Below are 14301 nucleotides of genomic sequence, written 5' to 3' on the forward strand. Positions count from 1 at the left end.
TGGACTCCAATGCAGGGGCATATTCTCTGACGGCTGTCAGGCAGCTGGTGGTACATCTAAGTCTTCTCCACACAGTGATGGAGTGACTTGTCTCTGGAGCCCAAGCTCTGCCTTGTCTTTGGATATTGACCCCTGCAATACAGAGGGTCAGAGTTTATCCTTTCTCAAAAAATCTACCACCCAGCCCTGCCTGGCCTTGTGTCTGCTTACATGTGATGCAAACCAGCACCTGCGTGGATTCAGACTCACACTTGTGGTGTGTGAAAGGAAGTGAGAAATGTTGCTCATCATCTTTTTGTCTGAGCTCAGAAATCATTCTTCTCCTCCTCTGGCTGTAATAAGAAGAGAAGAGGACAGATCATATTCGTTGTAGTTGGTCTCACAGCTTGCATGGAGGTAGATTGATGGAGCCATTTGTGACCATCAGTGACAATTTAGAGCTGGGAGGGATGAACCAAAAGTGGATTTGTGGCTCAACTGCCAGAAAGCAGATATTTCTGATCGCATCCCCAGGTGTGGTACTATAAACCCTGCAAGCTTTCCATTCCCCTGTCTGGGTAAACTCGTGTTTTTTATAGGAGTTACCATAATACCTGGCTTTCTGTTGTGGGCTAGGTCTGGAAAAGGTGAAGCCAGGGAGAGTTTACATGTCTAAAATACACACAAGAATAGTATATTTAACTAGATTTAACTAGAATGCTCTATCAGACTGGCTTGGGAACCACCTAGTAATGCATAGGAAAAGAAAAAAAAAGAAAGACATGGCTTTTATATGACATTGATTATTCCTTAAAGTATATTCTTGTTTTATATTCTTTGTTACAGAAACATACACATACAGTCTTGCAGAGTCAGAAAAAATACCTCAAATGTATTTTATTTTTGCGATCTGTGAGCACTGAGAGTAATCTGCTGAAGAGGTTTGTTCAGGGTTATTTTTTTTCTTTAATTGATTTTTGGAGAGAAGAAGTAAGTTAATTGCTATGCAGAAAATGTCTAAAAATGGAAGTCACAGAGAATATTCACATGACTAAGGATTCGTCCTGGCTGAATCTAAATTCTCCAAACCATGATATATTGGATATAAGGAGTTTCAGAACAGAAACCTCCACTGACTCTTTGTTTTGGAACAAAATGCTGAAAAAGTTGCTATGAAAAAGATTTTCATAGCAACTGCCTGGAGATACCCGTTGCACTAATTGCAAGATGTAATTGCAGTTTCAAGTTAGTCTGAAGGATTTCTTACACTGCATCCTTGTCTTCACCAACACAATGTTTCATTCTGGTACCTCTGCCACCCCCCAGGGCAATTTTCTTTCTGTGGAATGAAATACGCTTAATGTTGGTTTGGCTAATGTAGCAAAAGGGACCAAGTGGGATGGAAGAGGAAAGTTTTTTAGTTGACTGAAGCCAAGGCAAAGTTTATTGACCGTCATGAAGTGCATTTTGAGTGTTGTAGCCAAACCACAGAATGGTTTTTTTACCAAAAAAGTTAAAAAAAAAAAAAAATACTCAGGGAAATGAAACGCTTCACTCATACATTGTTTTTTTTCCATGTAATGTTTCATTCTCTCTACTTAAAAGCAGCACAGGCTGCTGATTGAATGTTAAACAGACCTGAGCACCCTCTTGTTAGTACTTGCAGATGTATTAAGCCTGTTGGGCCAGATCCACGACTAATGGAACTGGCCTCATGCCTCTGAAGGCATCATAGTCAGCTAGATTATTCATTTTTGTTGTTTGTTTTTAAAAGAGTAGCTTTTGTAATTCATTTGCAGCAATAAAACTTCATATTTCTAATTTAAAATGGAAAGGCTTTTAATTTACAAGTTACCCAGGGGACATTTTGCTCACCAAAGTTCTCACTTTGTCCTTGTATGAAGCACCCACATAGTAAGATTTTAAGATAAATGGGTGTGTTGAACCATAAATGCTGCTGTACTATTAGCTTTATTTCCTGACCCATGATGGCAGGCACAGATGCTGAAATGTATGTGAATATGTTGACCTTCTTGAGGTAACAAACTTCTAGATAATTTTTATTTTTTTAGCCACAAGGTTGCACCGAGCAAAGGTGTTTTAATATGTGCAAGCTTGACCTTTGAGTTCACTTTTATCTAAGAAGTCCATGGGACTGGGCAGTGGTCTTGGAAAGTTACCTTGTGCTCTGACATATAAAGAGCTTAAATTGTTGTGGGCATTTTTAACTCCAGACATCTGTTGTGGTGGCTGATGAGGCAAATGTGTCACATGTAAAATCAAAATAAGAAGAAAGTCATTGGAGGCAAACATACAGGAAAACATGCCTGGAGTAGTACCATTTTGAACCTTAGTCCAGTACATTAATCCTCAAGCCTGAAAGGTTTGCTTCAAAAATTGTCCTGCTTGTGGAACGAGGTAATTTCATAAAGCAAACAGAGATCAGCTTTCCCTTAGAACCAGCCTGATCCCTGCCTGTGGGTTGGGGTTGGTGCTTGGGTGGTTTTGCACACATAGGCCCAGAGAAACCCAAGCTTTTGGACACTTAGATGCTTGCAGCATTGGGTGGATCTTGCTGCAGTGTCTGTGAGTACCAGAGGGGAGCACGCTGTGGACCTGTGTGTGTTAGGTGTCAAATCAGGCCAGCAGCAGGGCAAGGAACTCAGGCTGCACCTCCCAGGTCTGTTGCTGTGTGTGAATCCCTGGACCCGTTCTTACCCGCAGCTCCTCACGCTTTCCCTGTACCATCCAATGTGCTGGAAGTGGGGAGAGGGCATGATCTTGCATGTATGAGATTCTTCAGAAGTTGAGTCTTGGCAGACAAAGGGTAAGCAAGGAGACGTTTTATTGATGACTTGATTTATCTTGTATTCCTGTTAATGCAATTTAAAAGGACCCTTGATGGGCTGAGGCATCTGTTGTGGTGTCCCACGTGAAGTGACTGGAGAAAATGTCACAGCCAAGACTTTGCACAATGCAATGGGAAATTGCAGCATGTCACTGATGAAGGGTTAGCTGTGGAGATGATGTGTCAGTCTGTTGCAATCCCACTAATTGAAAAACCATCTCAAATTAGTGATTTGGAAGGAAGCCTCTTCCAGCATTGCTCAGCTCATGAAATGGTGTGGCAGGTGTCATTAGGACCATGGGTTTGGGAAGAAAAGCACCTTTATAATCAGTGTTCCTGAGTCACTCATTTAATTTTTGGTTTTTGCTGCTTTTGAAAGAGCAAAATAACAAGGGAATGCTTATGATGGGTGCAAAAAGGAAGAAAATATTCTTGCAGGAGGAGGGGAAAAAGACCTTTAAATACCTGTATGGTCTGCCAAAAAGGTCATGTATTTATTTGGTGCTTCTAGAAACAATATTAGAGCATCTCAATGAGCCTGCCCATTCTGATGAAGGATTTATTTATTTATTTTTTATGGCAGGAAAACATAAAAAAGCAAACCAAACATTTACCTAAGTAGAAATTCACTGATGTGCAGTGGTGTAAGGGTCCTTATTGAAAATGGTGGCTTAGAATTTCCATAAGGAATGGAGGCTTGGAAACCCAGCTGTGAATTTTCCATTCAAGCAGTTTGACTTGGCACAGAAAGACGTCATGCAGAACACAGCTGGCACCAGACACAGTAAAAAAGATCTGAGGGTACTAGTACTAGTGCCTAAACAGCCACTAGAAATTATATTACATGATGCAGATTGGCTAATATAATTGAGCCAGCTAGTTATTGTGTGCATAATTTAATTATTTGACAAATTGCTTAGAAACATGGTGTTCTTGTTCCACGCTCATGCTGCACTCACTGTATAACAAGGCACAGAGCAGAGGAATTGCTGGTGGGTACAAAGCCATCTCAGAAGACAGGCATTTCTTTTTAAGATCTGGAAACTTAGAGAGGTTCACTGGTGTAGTGCAGTTGGGGTGGTGTATAGAGAGATGTGTAGAGCCAACAGGGACATGGCTGGGATAGCAAACTGGGTCAGAGACAGCTGGTGGGGTTTCAAGTGGATATCTTTGAGGCTTTAGGGTAGCTGGAGGAATAACCCTCTCTGCTCTTTGAGTCTTTTAGGCTTTGCTTTGTGTAGGCTGAAAAAGAATCCCTGCTACAGTGCAGGAGATGTGAGATGTTTTTGGATCCCAAGATTATACCATCCTCATAGATGGTGTTCAGTGTTTTTAGGAGAATTTGGTCTGAGTTGGTTTATGGTTATGAATTCTAAGATAAAGACCCAAAAGAAAAACCCCTTAAGCTTTGTGTAATAACCCATGAGTCACAGAGGAGTATTTTCCCTTAGCTCTAAAAATTTAGGTAGATGACTAAGGACATTTTCCTTCTACAGAGCATCTCCTAAGAGATGCTACTTAAGAATCTGGACACCATCTGGAATAAAGCTGTGCTGTAATAATAAAGGACAAATCCTACATCCTCCTGAACAGCAAATTACGTATTTTTTTTTAAGTTAGCCCTTCAGAATTTCAGAGGCTAAGCTGCTGCCATAAAATCAGCAAAATCAGCAGCTTATTACTAAAAGATTGCTAAGTATCAGAACTGAAGTGCCATTTCAAAGTGCAGCCTAATCATGTTTACCTGCAGAGCAGATCAGGCTGTATAATGGAGTGCTGGGCAATGCATCTCACCATTTCTTTCACTGAGTCTAAACAGTGGAGCAACTCTTCCTGGGGTGTATTTTTAGACATCTTATTCCCCTGGTCGACCCATCCAAGTGACCTGTCAGCCTGTGGCTCCATCCCTGCCTACATGTCTGGATTTTCTTACATTAGCAACCTGGATTCAAATGATGGTGATTCATGCTTGGATTTCATCCTGGCATACAGGTGGGAGGCAGCCAGGGTAGACATCTGGATCTGGGAAGTGCTCCTGAGTCCTTCACTTTAGGTGTAACTTCCATGTCAAAATCTGATGTTGTCAATCTTACATCTAGTTATCAGCTGGAATAAGTTACGGAATGAAGGGGGGGAAAAAAATCACCCTCCTGAATTTTTCACTTGCAAGCAAAAATTCTGAGGAGATTATGAATCTATGAACACATACTGAGATGCCCATACAGCTGAAACCTTTCTGCTGAGCATCAGGACCTCTGGGACTGCTCTTGTGGCAAACAGATTGATGATTTTGTGGTTTGTTTTTCTTCTTGCATGCAAGTTGCCTTGTGGATGGATAGGATTCCAGGTGAAACTATGGAAGGAGCCTTGTTGCCTATCCAAGCGTAGCTCTTATGCCCTTCTATGAAAATCTCTTAACAGAATTTCTGCCAAGTTTTTTTACAACAATTTTTGCCTCATTCAGAATCTTTGTTGTTCTATAATGAGAAAATTAAAAACATGAGAATTTATTCAACTGAGTTGCCTATTAAAGGTCACAAAATTTTCCAGCACCTGGTCACACTGAAGGTACTTTGGAGAACCAGGCACTGGCAGTGGCATCGTTTCCTGACAGACTTGAATGTGGAGAGATGAGACTGCAGGGCAGGAAGAGAGAGACTTCAGGCTTCTGAGGTCCCTTATTCCCATTACATCTGCTAAGACTAGGAAATCTGTGCAGAATTTTGTAGGGATTTTTCCATGGTAAATGATCTTTACCTGGGAATTAAACCGATCTCCTTCACAGTAGCACAGAACTGCTCACTCTGAGAGCATTTACTCTGTGCTGCTTAGGTGGCCGATTTTTCTATAGACAGCAGTGCTGTTCCTGGCTGCATTATCTTGGCTCTACTCCTCTTCTGAGTGTATATAAGCATGTATATTGTGTGCTCTCAGCAGCAGGAAAGGTGTCCAGAGTCAAACAACTATTTGCCAGCCTTAGAAAAAATAATCATGCTTGATATCTCAGAGGTGCCATCCATGCTGATGAAAATCCCTGCTTGCTAGCCTCTCACAAGAGCTGCATGAGCACAGAAGAGACAGTCTGTGCTGTTTTCTTCAGACAAATTGATAGAGATTGTATCATCTGTGTGCACCCTGAGAATTGCTCCACTTAGGTGGCAAATGGAGGGTGGTTTTGATCACCTAGGGCTTGTGCCTTGTCCACAAACAGCAGCTGGGTGTTGCTGAATTCCTCCAAAGCTGGACTGAATGCTGCTGTCTTCTCCCCAGTGAAAGGGCAGCATGGTGTTATTGCAGATGAGTTTTAGACAGCAGATGATAAGCCAGAGTATGTGCAGTGGTGGGATTGAGCTCTAGGAGTGGCGGAGTGGAGCACAGGGATTGCTGTGCTGCAGCAGACTAACTCAAAGTCATTGTAAGAACCCAGAGGCAGATGTGTCAGACCAACATAAGAATTTCTTACTCTTCTGAAGACACCTGAGCCTACAGAAGGTGCTGCCTGATTTTAGTGTTCTGTGGGAAACTAAAGGAGACTTCAGAGACCTGACTGCCTTTGTGTATCTGGGTCTGAATGACTGATTCATGCCATCAACTATGAGAACCCACGGGGGGGGAAGAGGGATTTGTGCCTTTTGTTTTATTAAGCCCTACTTCAAGCCATGTGGAAGGTCTCCATATGGATGTCTAATCTTTTCAGAATCTTACTGAGCTCCTTCTGCTGCCCATATTGTACAGAGTCAATTTGTTGGATTAATTGTTAATAATTTCATAGAATAATTATGGTTTGGGTTAGAAACAAACACCCATTTGCTTCTTCAGAAGGTGGTGCTTCACAGTTTTGTAGGATGTTGTCCTGTGTTTCACTGTCAGATGGCTTGCATTTAAATATCCATGTTATTTTTCTCTCCTTATCCATTTTTTAAAACTGTTTTTAAGCTGAGTGCTCTCAGAGTGTGACACCATCAGCGGGCCTGTGAACAAAACATAAAGGTGGAGTGACAAGCCCTGACACCAGGGCCATGATTGTAAGTTATGTTCCTCCAGCTGCTAATGCAAGTAATATGTGGCTTCAGTTGGGAGCAAAACCACCCCCACCCAGCTCACCAGCACAGGTTGAATGCTGAATGCTAATAGAGCCCTGGCTGCATCCAGTCTCCACTGGGGAAAAAAAAATATTTGTCAACTCAGTTCAAACAGTGCATAAATTTGAGGGAGCTGCCATCTGCTGACAGACCCTTCCCCCACCTACACTGCCTGAAAATCCTTCCTTATGGATGTCTGCTCTGTGCAGCAGTATTCCCGTCAACATCCATCTGGGATCTGCCTTTCTCTGCCTGCTTTTTTCCCCCCCAGATATTTCCAGAGAGTTCTGGTTTTCCAGGACTCTTAAGGTACCAAAATACCTCCCTGGTTTGTGGGACAGTTGGTACCAGCCCAGTGCCAGTGTGTAGTTACCTGCAGGCTGTGCAACTCAGCAGGTTTTCAGTATCTATGGCTCAATTTTCAGAGGGATCAGCAGCTCCCAGCCCTTGTTCCCTTCCATGGAGGGGCTGAAAGGTGCACACCCTCGCTGACAACTAAAGGCATAAACCAAAAATTTTTTGCAATAAGGAAAACAATGAGGAATAAAAATGTAGAAGCCTTGCAATGAAAAAGGCTATTAAAAGAATGCCCTGCTGTTTGGATGTGGCATTGTTCTCTGGTTTGCTTTTAAATAAGGCTTTTCATGTAGCTAGAGAGGGAAAAAGGGAATTTTTGATGAACAAATAAAAAATCATGTGCAGCTGCTCAAGTCAAAGAGAGTAGGAAGGGCACTTCGATGGACAGCAGGAAAGCCAGGTTAACTGGAACACCATTGTAATGAGATAGCATTACACTGGAGCAAAACCTAGTGGCAACTTGTGTCCTGTTGCTTGAGGAGGATGTATCTTTTTTTAATCTGTGCTGTTGAGAAAGTGCAACAGGTACTTCATCTCTGGGAAAGGTGGGGAAGAACAAAACCAGGTGTGCTTCTGTTGACAGGAGGCTGTCATCATCTTTCATGGATGTTAAAGTCCTTTTTCCATGCTTTGTGGAGGACAGGGAGATTTTTGGTATGGTAATGACATTCTCTCTTTTCCCTTCTAGAAGACACTCCCCTTTTAAGGGAGCTTTTGGGAGCCATATAAGACTTAAGGGAAGAAGCAGGCAAAGCCCCCTCTTCTTTTAACCACTTGAGCATTCACATGTGACAGATTCATGCCTGGAGCACTTCTAAGTTTTATCTGCTCACTAAATTTTATTTCCCCTCTGTGACTGTTTATATTGCTTAGAAACTGCCAAGGTTAATAATAATAATATTAATAATAATAATAATAATATTTATGTATTTGTTTATTTTTTAAGTGGAGCTTTATTAGGTATTGCAGCTCTGTGATTCTTTGGTGTTTGAATGTTAATGGAGCTTTGTGTGCTCTGGAATAGGTAGAGAGGTGGATCTTAGCTCTGGTGTGGCAAAATATCCAGGGGTGGATTTTATTTCCCTTTGAGTTTTAACATCTTATGTGACATTTCATCCCAGAGCAATTTTACACTCTGTGTCATCATGTGTAATATTGTGTCACGCTGTCATTGTGCAAGTGCATGAAATGGCAGGAGGGAAGTGAGAATGGGCTCAATTATACCCCGGAGGCAGGGGAGAGCTCTGTGGAGGGACCTGCTCCTGGGAGGTAATGAATTGGGTGTCAGCACTTTGTTGGAGCAGAGCAACAGAGCAGAGGGGAATTTATTATTTTTAGGGGCTCAGTGGGCAGACAAGAGGAAGGGAACCAGTCAAAGCAGATTACTAATGGCTGTTTCCATCGGCTGTGCATGTACGTGAGATTTAACAAAAGAAGGGACATTCATTCTTGCTCCAGACAGCTCGGCTCTCTTTTTCTGAAGGCTAAAGGAGGAACTTGGCCATTTTAACTGCCTCAGAGTGAGAAGCCTTTGAAGCCTCTTTGTTGGCAGCTCTTGGGGAATGCAGACACAGAATCATTCCGGGTGAGGGAGACATCCCACCGTTCAGGGATACTCCTCTTTCACAGCGTCGTCTCTGGGTGTGGTCAGTCCTGATAGATCCCCCTGGGAAGGAGGAAAGAGGGATGCAGAGGGGGAGAAAGGAACCAAGCGTATGCTTCTGCTGACATGCTGCTGTTGACGATGAAGATTGTATTTACTGAAGAAAGCTAGGATGAGCAATTTCTTATTTCTCAGGAGCAGGAGGTACTTTCCCACTGAGTTACCCTCCGTACACTCTCAGGTTGCATTCAGTGCAATTTCATTACCCTTTATCTCTTTGTTTGCCCCGAGCACAAATTTCAGCTCAACCCAAGCAAGATTTCTTTCTTTCATTAGCCATTGTATTTAGGGCAGAGCTGGGGAGCATTTCTTATTTTCTGAATTTCTAGCCAGGGCTGCCCTCTAAGCATTGGCTTTGCAGAGCAAGATGTATGTCTTGCTTTATGGCCTTCAGACTAACCTCAAAAGGGGCTTGTGTCATTGTCATCTTTATATTACTACATACATTGTTATTGGAGGAAGTACCAGGCGTAACATGCTCCCCTTTGTAATGGGGAAGAGTTGTATCAACATGTATTTTACAGGGGGAAATGCTCTTCCATACCGGGCAGCAAGGGCTGGGTTGTGACAGGTCTTCTTGGAGAGCAGTCTTTTTTTCCAGGCTTCCTGTTGGAAAAAGCAGAGTGCTGGCATACTTACTCCAGCAAGTCTGTCCTTTTGACTGTACTTTTTCAAAGTGACTTTTTTTTTTTTTTTCATTTTTTTGGGGTATAATGACTTCTTTGTGAGGTAGAAATCATGGCAAATTCCACTTCCATCTCCATTGAATCCAACTGAGACTTCTTCCTCTTCAGCACTATGAAAAGGGGCTTATGTTTCCCAGGATGGGAACCAATGGGCTACCATAAAGTTGGTCTAAAATATTTCTGTTAAAATGTGGAGGCAAGTGTGCTTTGATGGACCAGAGGTGTAGCTCACCTTTTCCTGGTCAGACTAGTGCAGTTCATACAACTGTACTTCTTTTCTGCCAGACACTTTTTCAGTGTACTAGGACTCTCTTACACATGTTCTCTGATGAGATCCAGCAGGACATGCTTCTCCCTCTGCAGCTGCCTTTTGCTTAATTGACCCATCTTGCAGCAGATTAGGCCCCAAGGAGAAGGTTAATATGAGCAGTTATTCTAAAAGGCAGGTTGAGACTTCAGTGAATTGTTCATCATTGGAAAAGCCAGTTAGCCCCAATCTTCTTACCTTTTTACACTTTAGTCTAAAATATTTAGATTTAACAAATAATTTATTAATCTCTCCTGCTAGATATTGTCTCCACACCTCCAGAGTTTTGAACTGGATGTGTTGGGTCAGATTTAACACCATTCATGCAGATTAAGGTAAATCTTTTTATCAAAAAAGCCACCAAAATTGTACATCTGGATCTTCCAGCACTGCAGATGGCATTGCCAGGGCTGCTTTAGCTGCTCTGAGCAGCAGTCCCAATGTGCTGGGTGTGGGAAGCTGATGCTCAGTCCCAGTGAGGCAGAGGAGGCTGGGGAGCTGCTGCTGCTGCTCCCTGTCCCTGCTGCTGGGCAGGCAACAGCTTTAAATGTTTCCCCTGTTGCTGTTCCCTCCCCAATCATTGCTGTGAGTTAGTTCATTTGATGAGGAACTCTGGTTTGCATGGTAACAGTGGAGCTCCAGGGATTATGATTATTTTTTTTATGCCAATCCAGATGAGTGTGAGACAGCAGTCCCCACAGGATGGGCTGCTGTCGTTTAGGCAGAAGTCCTGAGCCATTGATGCTGTGTTTGTGGAATTACCAGGTGGGACTAAGAAAGCTTGTGTGGAAGGGGAGAACGAGAGTGTGTTTGGAATCCTTGCTCAGTCCTTAGGGAGGACACAGCTCAGATAAATTCAAGGATTAGGGCTACAGACCAGATACCAAACGGGGGCAGGAAACTTGCTGAGCAACCTGAAAGGGCTAGATAAAAGGGAGCTATGGCAAAGAACAGGATAGTGCAGCAAAGTAACCTGCTTGGGAATGAGGAACGGAGGACTAATGGGGCCCAGAAGAAGGTGTTGTGTTTAGTACCTCTAACACCAGCATCTGCTTTTGGACATGCTGCAGGATTTACATGGTGGCCTTTGTCAGTGTTTGGGATATTATCCTTTTACAGCTTTGATAAACAGGAAGGATTCCCTTTTGCCCACCCTCCCTCCTGCAAGGTACTCAGGCACAACTGATCCTTGTTGTTGCCCAGAAGGCACAAAGGGATGTGTACTACAAAGGCTTCATTCTTCCTACCTGCTTGCCTACCTCTGCTATCAGAAAATCAGGATCCCACCACAGTTATAAGGCAGTTTATCTGCACAGACTAGACCTGGAATGTGACCTCTTGCTGCAGGTGGGTCCTGCTGGGCCAGCGGATGATGATGCTGGCTGAACAGCTGAGAGCATGGGAACACAAAGCCACCGAGAGCACCAGGTGCCTCAGTAAAATCCATATATTTTCAAGGTGTTAAACCCAGGAATGTGCACTCCTGAAGGTCTGTGAGGGGATGGAAATGAAGTGAGAATTCAGGGCTACTGTATCTAGCATTCATTCAATTACCATGCTTAGTTAAGTACTGCACAGTGAAGTGAAGACTGCAGTCTGTTAGGATGGCTGTTACTATAAGTCATTTAATTATGAGGTTGCTCATATGCCATTTTAACATATGTAGAGTAACATTATCCCTCTTTTGTAGGTCACTATTCTCATAAGTCTGGCTCTTGCATTCCTTGCCTGCATAGTGTTTCTTGTGGTGTACAAAGCCTTCACTTACGACCACAGTTGCCCAGATGGATTTGTTTATAAGGTAAGAAACTTCAGACGGATGAATTGCCTGAGATAATGATAGACTCTAATTGACTATATCGTTACAGTCTAGTCTGCCTTTTTGACCAGGCCAAAGAGAACATTTGGCAAGAATGTGTTGAAATGGGAAAACCACTATGGGAAATGTGGACTTGCATCTGCCTCCATCAGCTACTGTTACACTGTAATTGTTGGGATTAGCATTTGGTGAACACTACAGACAGATGTTCAGGAACAATCCCTCATTTTTGTGAATGGATTTATTGCAGCTGGAATCCTGCATTTGCTTCCCACACATTCAAGTGACTGAGGTTTACTGGCACACATTTTAATGCAAAGCAAACTCCCGGAGTGCTGGCACATGTATCCTTTGGAAATAAATCAGAATTTGTCCATGTAGATAATTTTTAGGTGCTTTTGAGCCTTTATCAAGAGCAAAACCATGTAACTCAAACCCATGTGCTGAAACGCTGCTGCCCAGTGGTTTATATTGAATATTCACGGAGAAATATTTGCTTGGTTTGTTGAGATTTAAAGTTAAAAAAAAAAAAGTTAACAAAATAGTTCACTGACTCCTTCCTGTGAATAAACTCATAAATTCATGAGTCTTGACCACACCAGGGATAGTCTGTGAGTTGGAATACGGAGTAAGACTTTTGGTATATTGGTCATTGTGAATTATTCCCTTAGGTTATATAAAAATAAAGTTAGGATGGAGTGATGAAATTCAGACTCAGCTCCAAGCCTGAACTTCTGAAAAGATTAAAGGTTTTGGACTCAGATTTCATCTAGTCACAATGAATTGGGAGGTGGGGTATCTCATGCTTTAATAATGATTGTACCTAGAACCTCTTGAATTCTTGGTGCTGCTTTCACTGTGGTGAATACCAACCAGTCCAACAAGTGTTACCAATTGGTTGCTCTTTTACAGCTGTTGCCAAGCACAGGGTTTTATCTGAGCAGTTCTTAGAACGGAAGTGTCTGCACTAGCACAGCAGAGATGTGTGGGCAGTGTCTGCACAGACAAGAAGCTCTGACGAGGGCTGGCCATTTGGGCCATGCTTCTGCCACCCCAAAGTTATCGTCCTGCTGGCCAGAGATAACTCACTGTAACAGAGCAGCACATAAGCAGCTTACTCTGCTTCTGCCTGTGCTCTGCTTGTCTGAGGATTAATTCTGGACTTCATTCTGCAGAGCTTTCAGTCCAGCATGTGATAAGAGCTGCTCAGCCAGCCCTGCTAGGGCTCCAGCAAGGGGCCTCGGACTCTGTGCATGCCAGTAACGTACCAGGCCTGTCAGACCTTTACTTTATAGTTCCTGTTTACCATCCATGGATGAAATCAGCCTGCAGTCAGGGTCTCCAATAGCAACAGGTTTTGAAGGCTCTGCCCGACTCTAAACTTTGTGCATTCCCACGGCGCTGGAAGCCAGGCAGGGCTGTGCAGCAGATGCTCTTGGTTGCAGCAAGTCTGAGTCAGACATCCCCTGTGCAGACAGCTAACCCTGAGATTTTTTAAAGCAAGAGCCTGAGGCTGGTGGGACCACTCTTCACTTCTCTTGCTTTCTCCCCCTTCCCAGCACAAGCGGTGCATCCCGGCCTCGCTGGACGCCTACTATTCTGCACAGGATTCCAACTCCCGGGGCAGGTTCTACACGGTCATCAGCCACTACAGCATGGCCAAGCAGACCAGCTCCCGGGCCGTGTCACCCTGGCTGTCTTCAGGATCGGTAAACCATGAAGCCAAGGCTGCCAAGACAGAAGGTCATTAAAGTTATGATGGGAAAAGTGGGAGGGTGAGGGAACAACACCGTGGCTATACTGCATTGCTCTAGCTGAGGGTGCTGTGCTAACAGCACAACAGGAATTAAAAAAAAAAAACCAAGTGCAGGAGTCATCTTAATGGATATTTCTTTTTGTGCATTGTTCTCGTTGATTTGTAACCAAGTCGAGCTCTTGTACAAAGGCATGTTTGATGTTGACTGTACCTTACGATGTAAAAATATTTTTAAATCATTGCTTAACTATTTGTTAGAAAAATAAATTAAAAAACAAAAAAAGCAAATTAGGGAAACAGCCAAGGAGGATAAAAGCAGCAAAGAGAATCCTGCAAGGTTTTATCATTGCTGGAAAGCTGTGACAGAGGCTCAATATGCAGTGAAGGAACAGCTGAAATCCTTTCAAGAGTAGGGGTAGAGAGAACCTGTTACAAAGACATGGTGATGTGGTTTGGCTTGCCAAAAGGGGGATATTTTGCTGTCAAACTGAATCTAGCATCAGTTGATTTGCTGATAAATACAAGCATCCTCTCCTTCTGCAAACACACATGTGCAAACACACCTCTGCAAGTGGCCTCAGTAAGTCCAGAAAAATCTGGGCATTTGTAATGAGCTGGTGCTGTGCTGGAGACCTTGGCTGAGTTCTGAGGCTGAAGTCCTGGTTGCTGTTTGGGTATGGAGCAGGGTGGAAGCAGCCAGAGGCTGCTGTAGTGACATAGGGAATATGCTTCTGAACACAGGACCAGAAGTCAGGAGATCAGGCCTTTTTTTTCTGCTGCTGACACAGATTTCCTGCATGACCT

General features: G+C 43.2%; 1 protein-coding gene across 2 annotated transcripts in view; it reads left to right on the forward strand.

Moving 5' to 3' along the window:
* LOC104392562 (neuron-specific protein family member 2) overlaps positions 1-14014 on the forward strand; it is a 34921-nt gene extending 20907 nt beyond the window's left edge. Inside the window, exons 3-4 of one of the 2 annotated variants that reach the window (XM_010001974.1) lie at positions 11613-11723; positions 13301-13764. In XM_010001974.1, the coding sequence (XP_010000276.1) occupies positions 11613-11723; positions 13301-13492 (303 nt within the window). In that variant the 3' untranslated portion in view covers positions 13493-13764. Of the gene's footprint in view, positions 1-11612; positions 11724-13300 lie in introns of both variants that reach the window. The other variant, XM_010001975.1, reaches the window with a different exon arrangement.
* Positions 14015-14301: the final 287 nt, after the last annotated feature.

This window comes from Chaetura pelagica, unplaced genomic scaffold (genome assembly GCF_000747805.2).
Source record: "Chaetura pelagica isolate M959 unplaced genomic scaffold, ChaPel_1.0 scaffold356, whole genome shotgun sequence".
NCBI classification, from domain to species: domain Eukaryota; kingdom Metazoa; phylum Chordata; class Aves; order Apodiformes; family Apodidae; genus Chaetura; species Chaetura pelagica.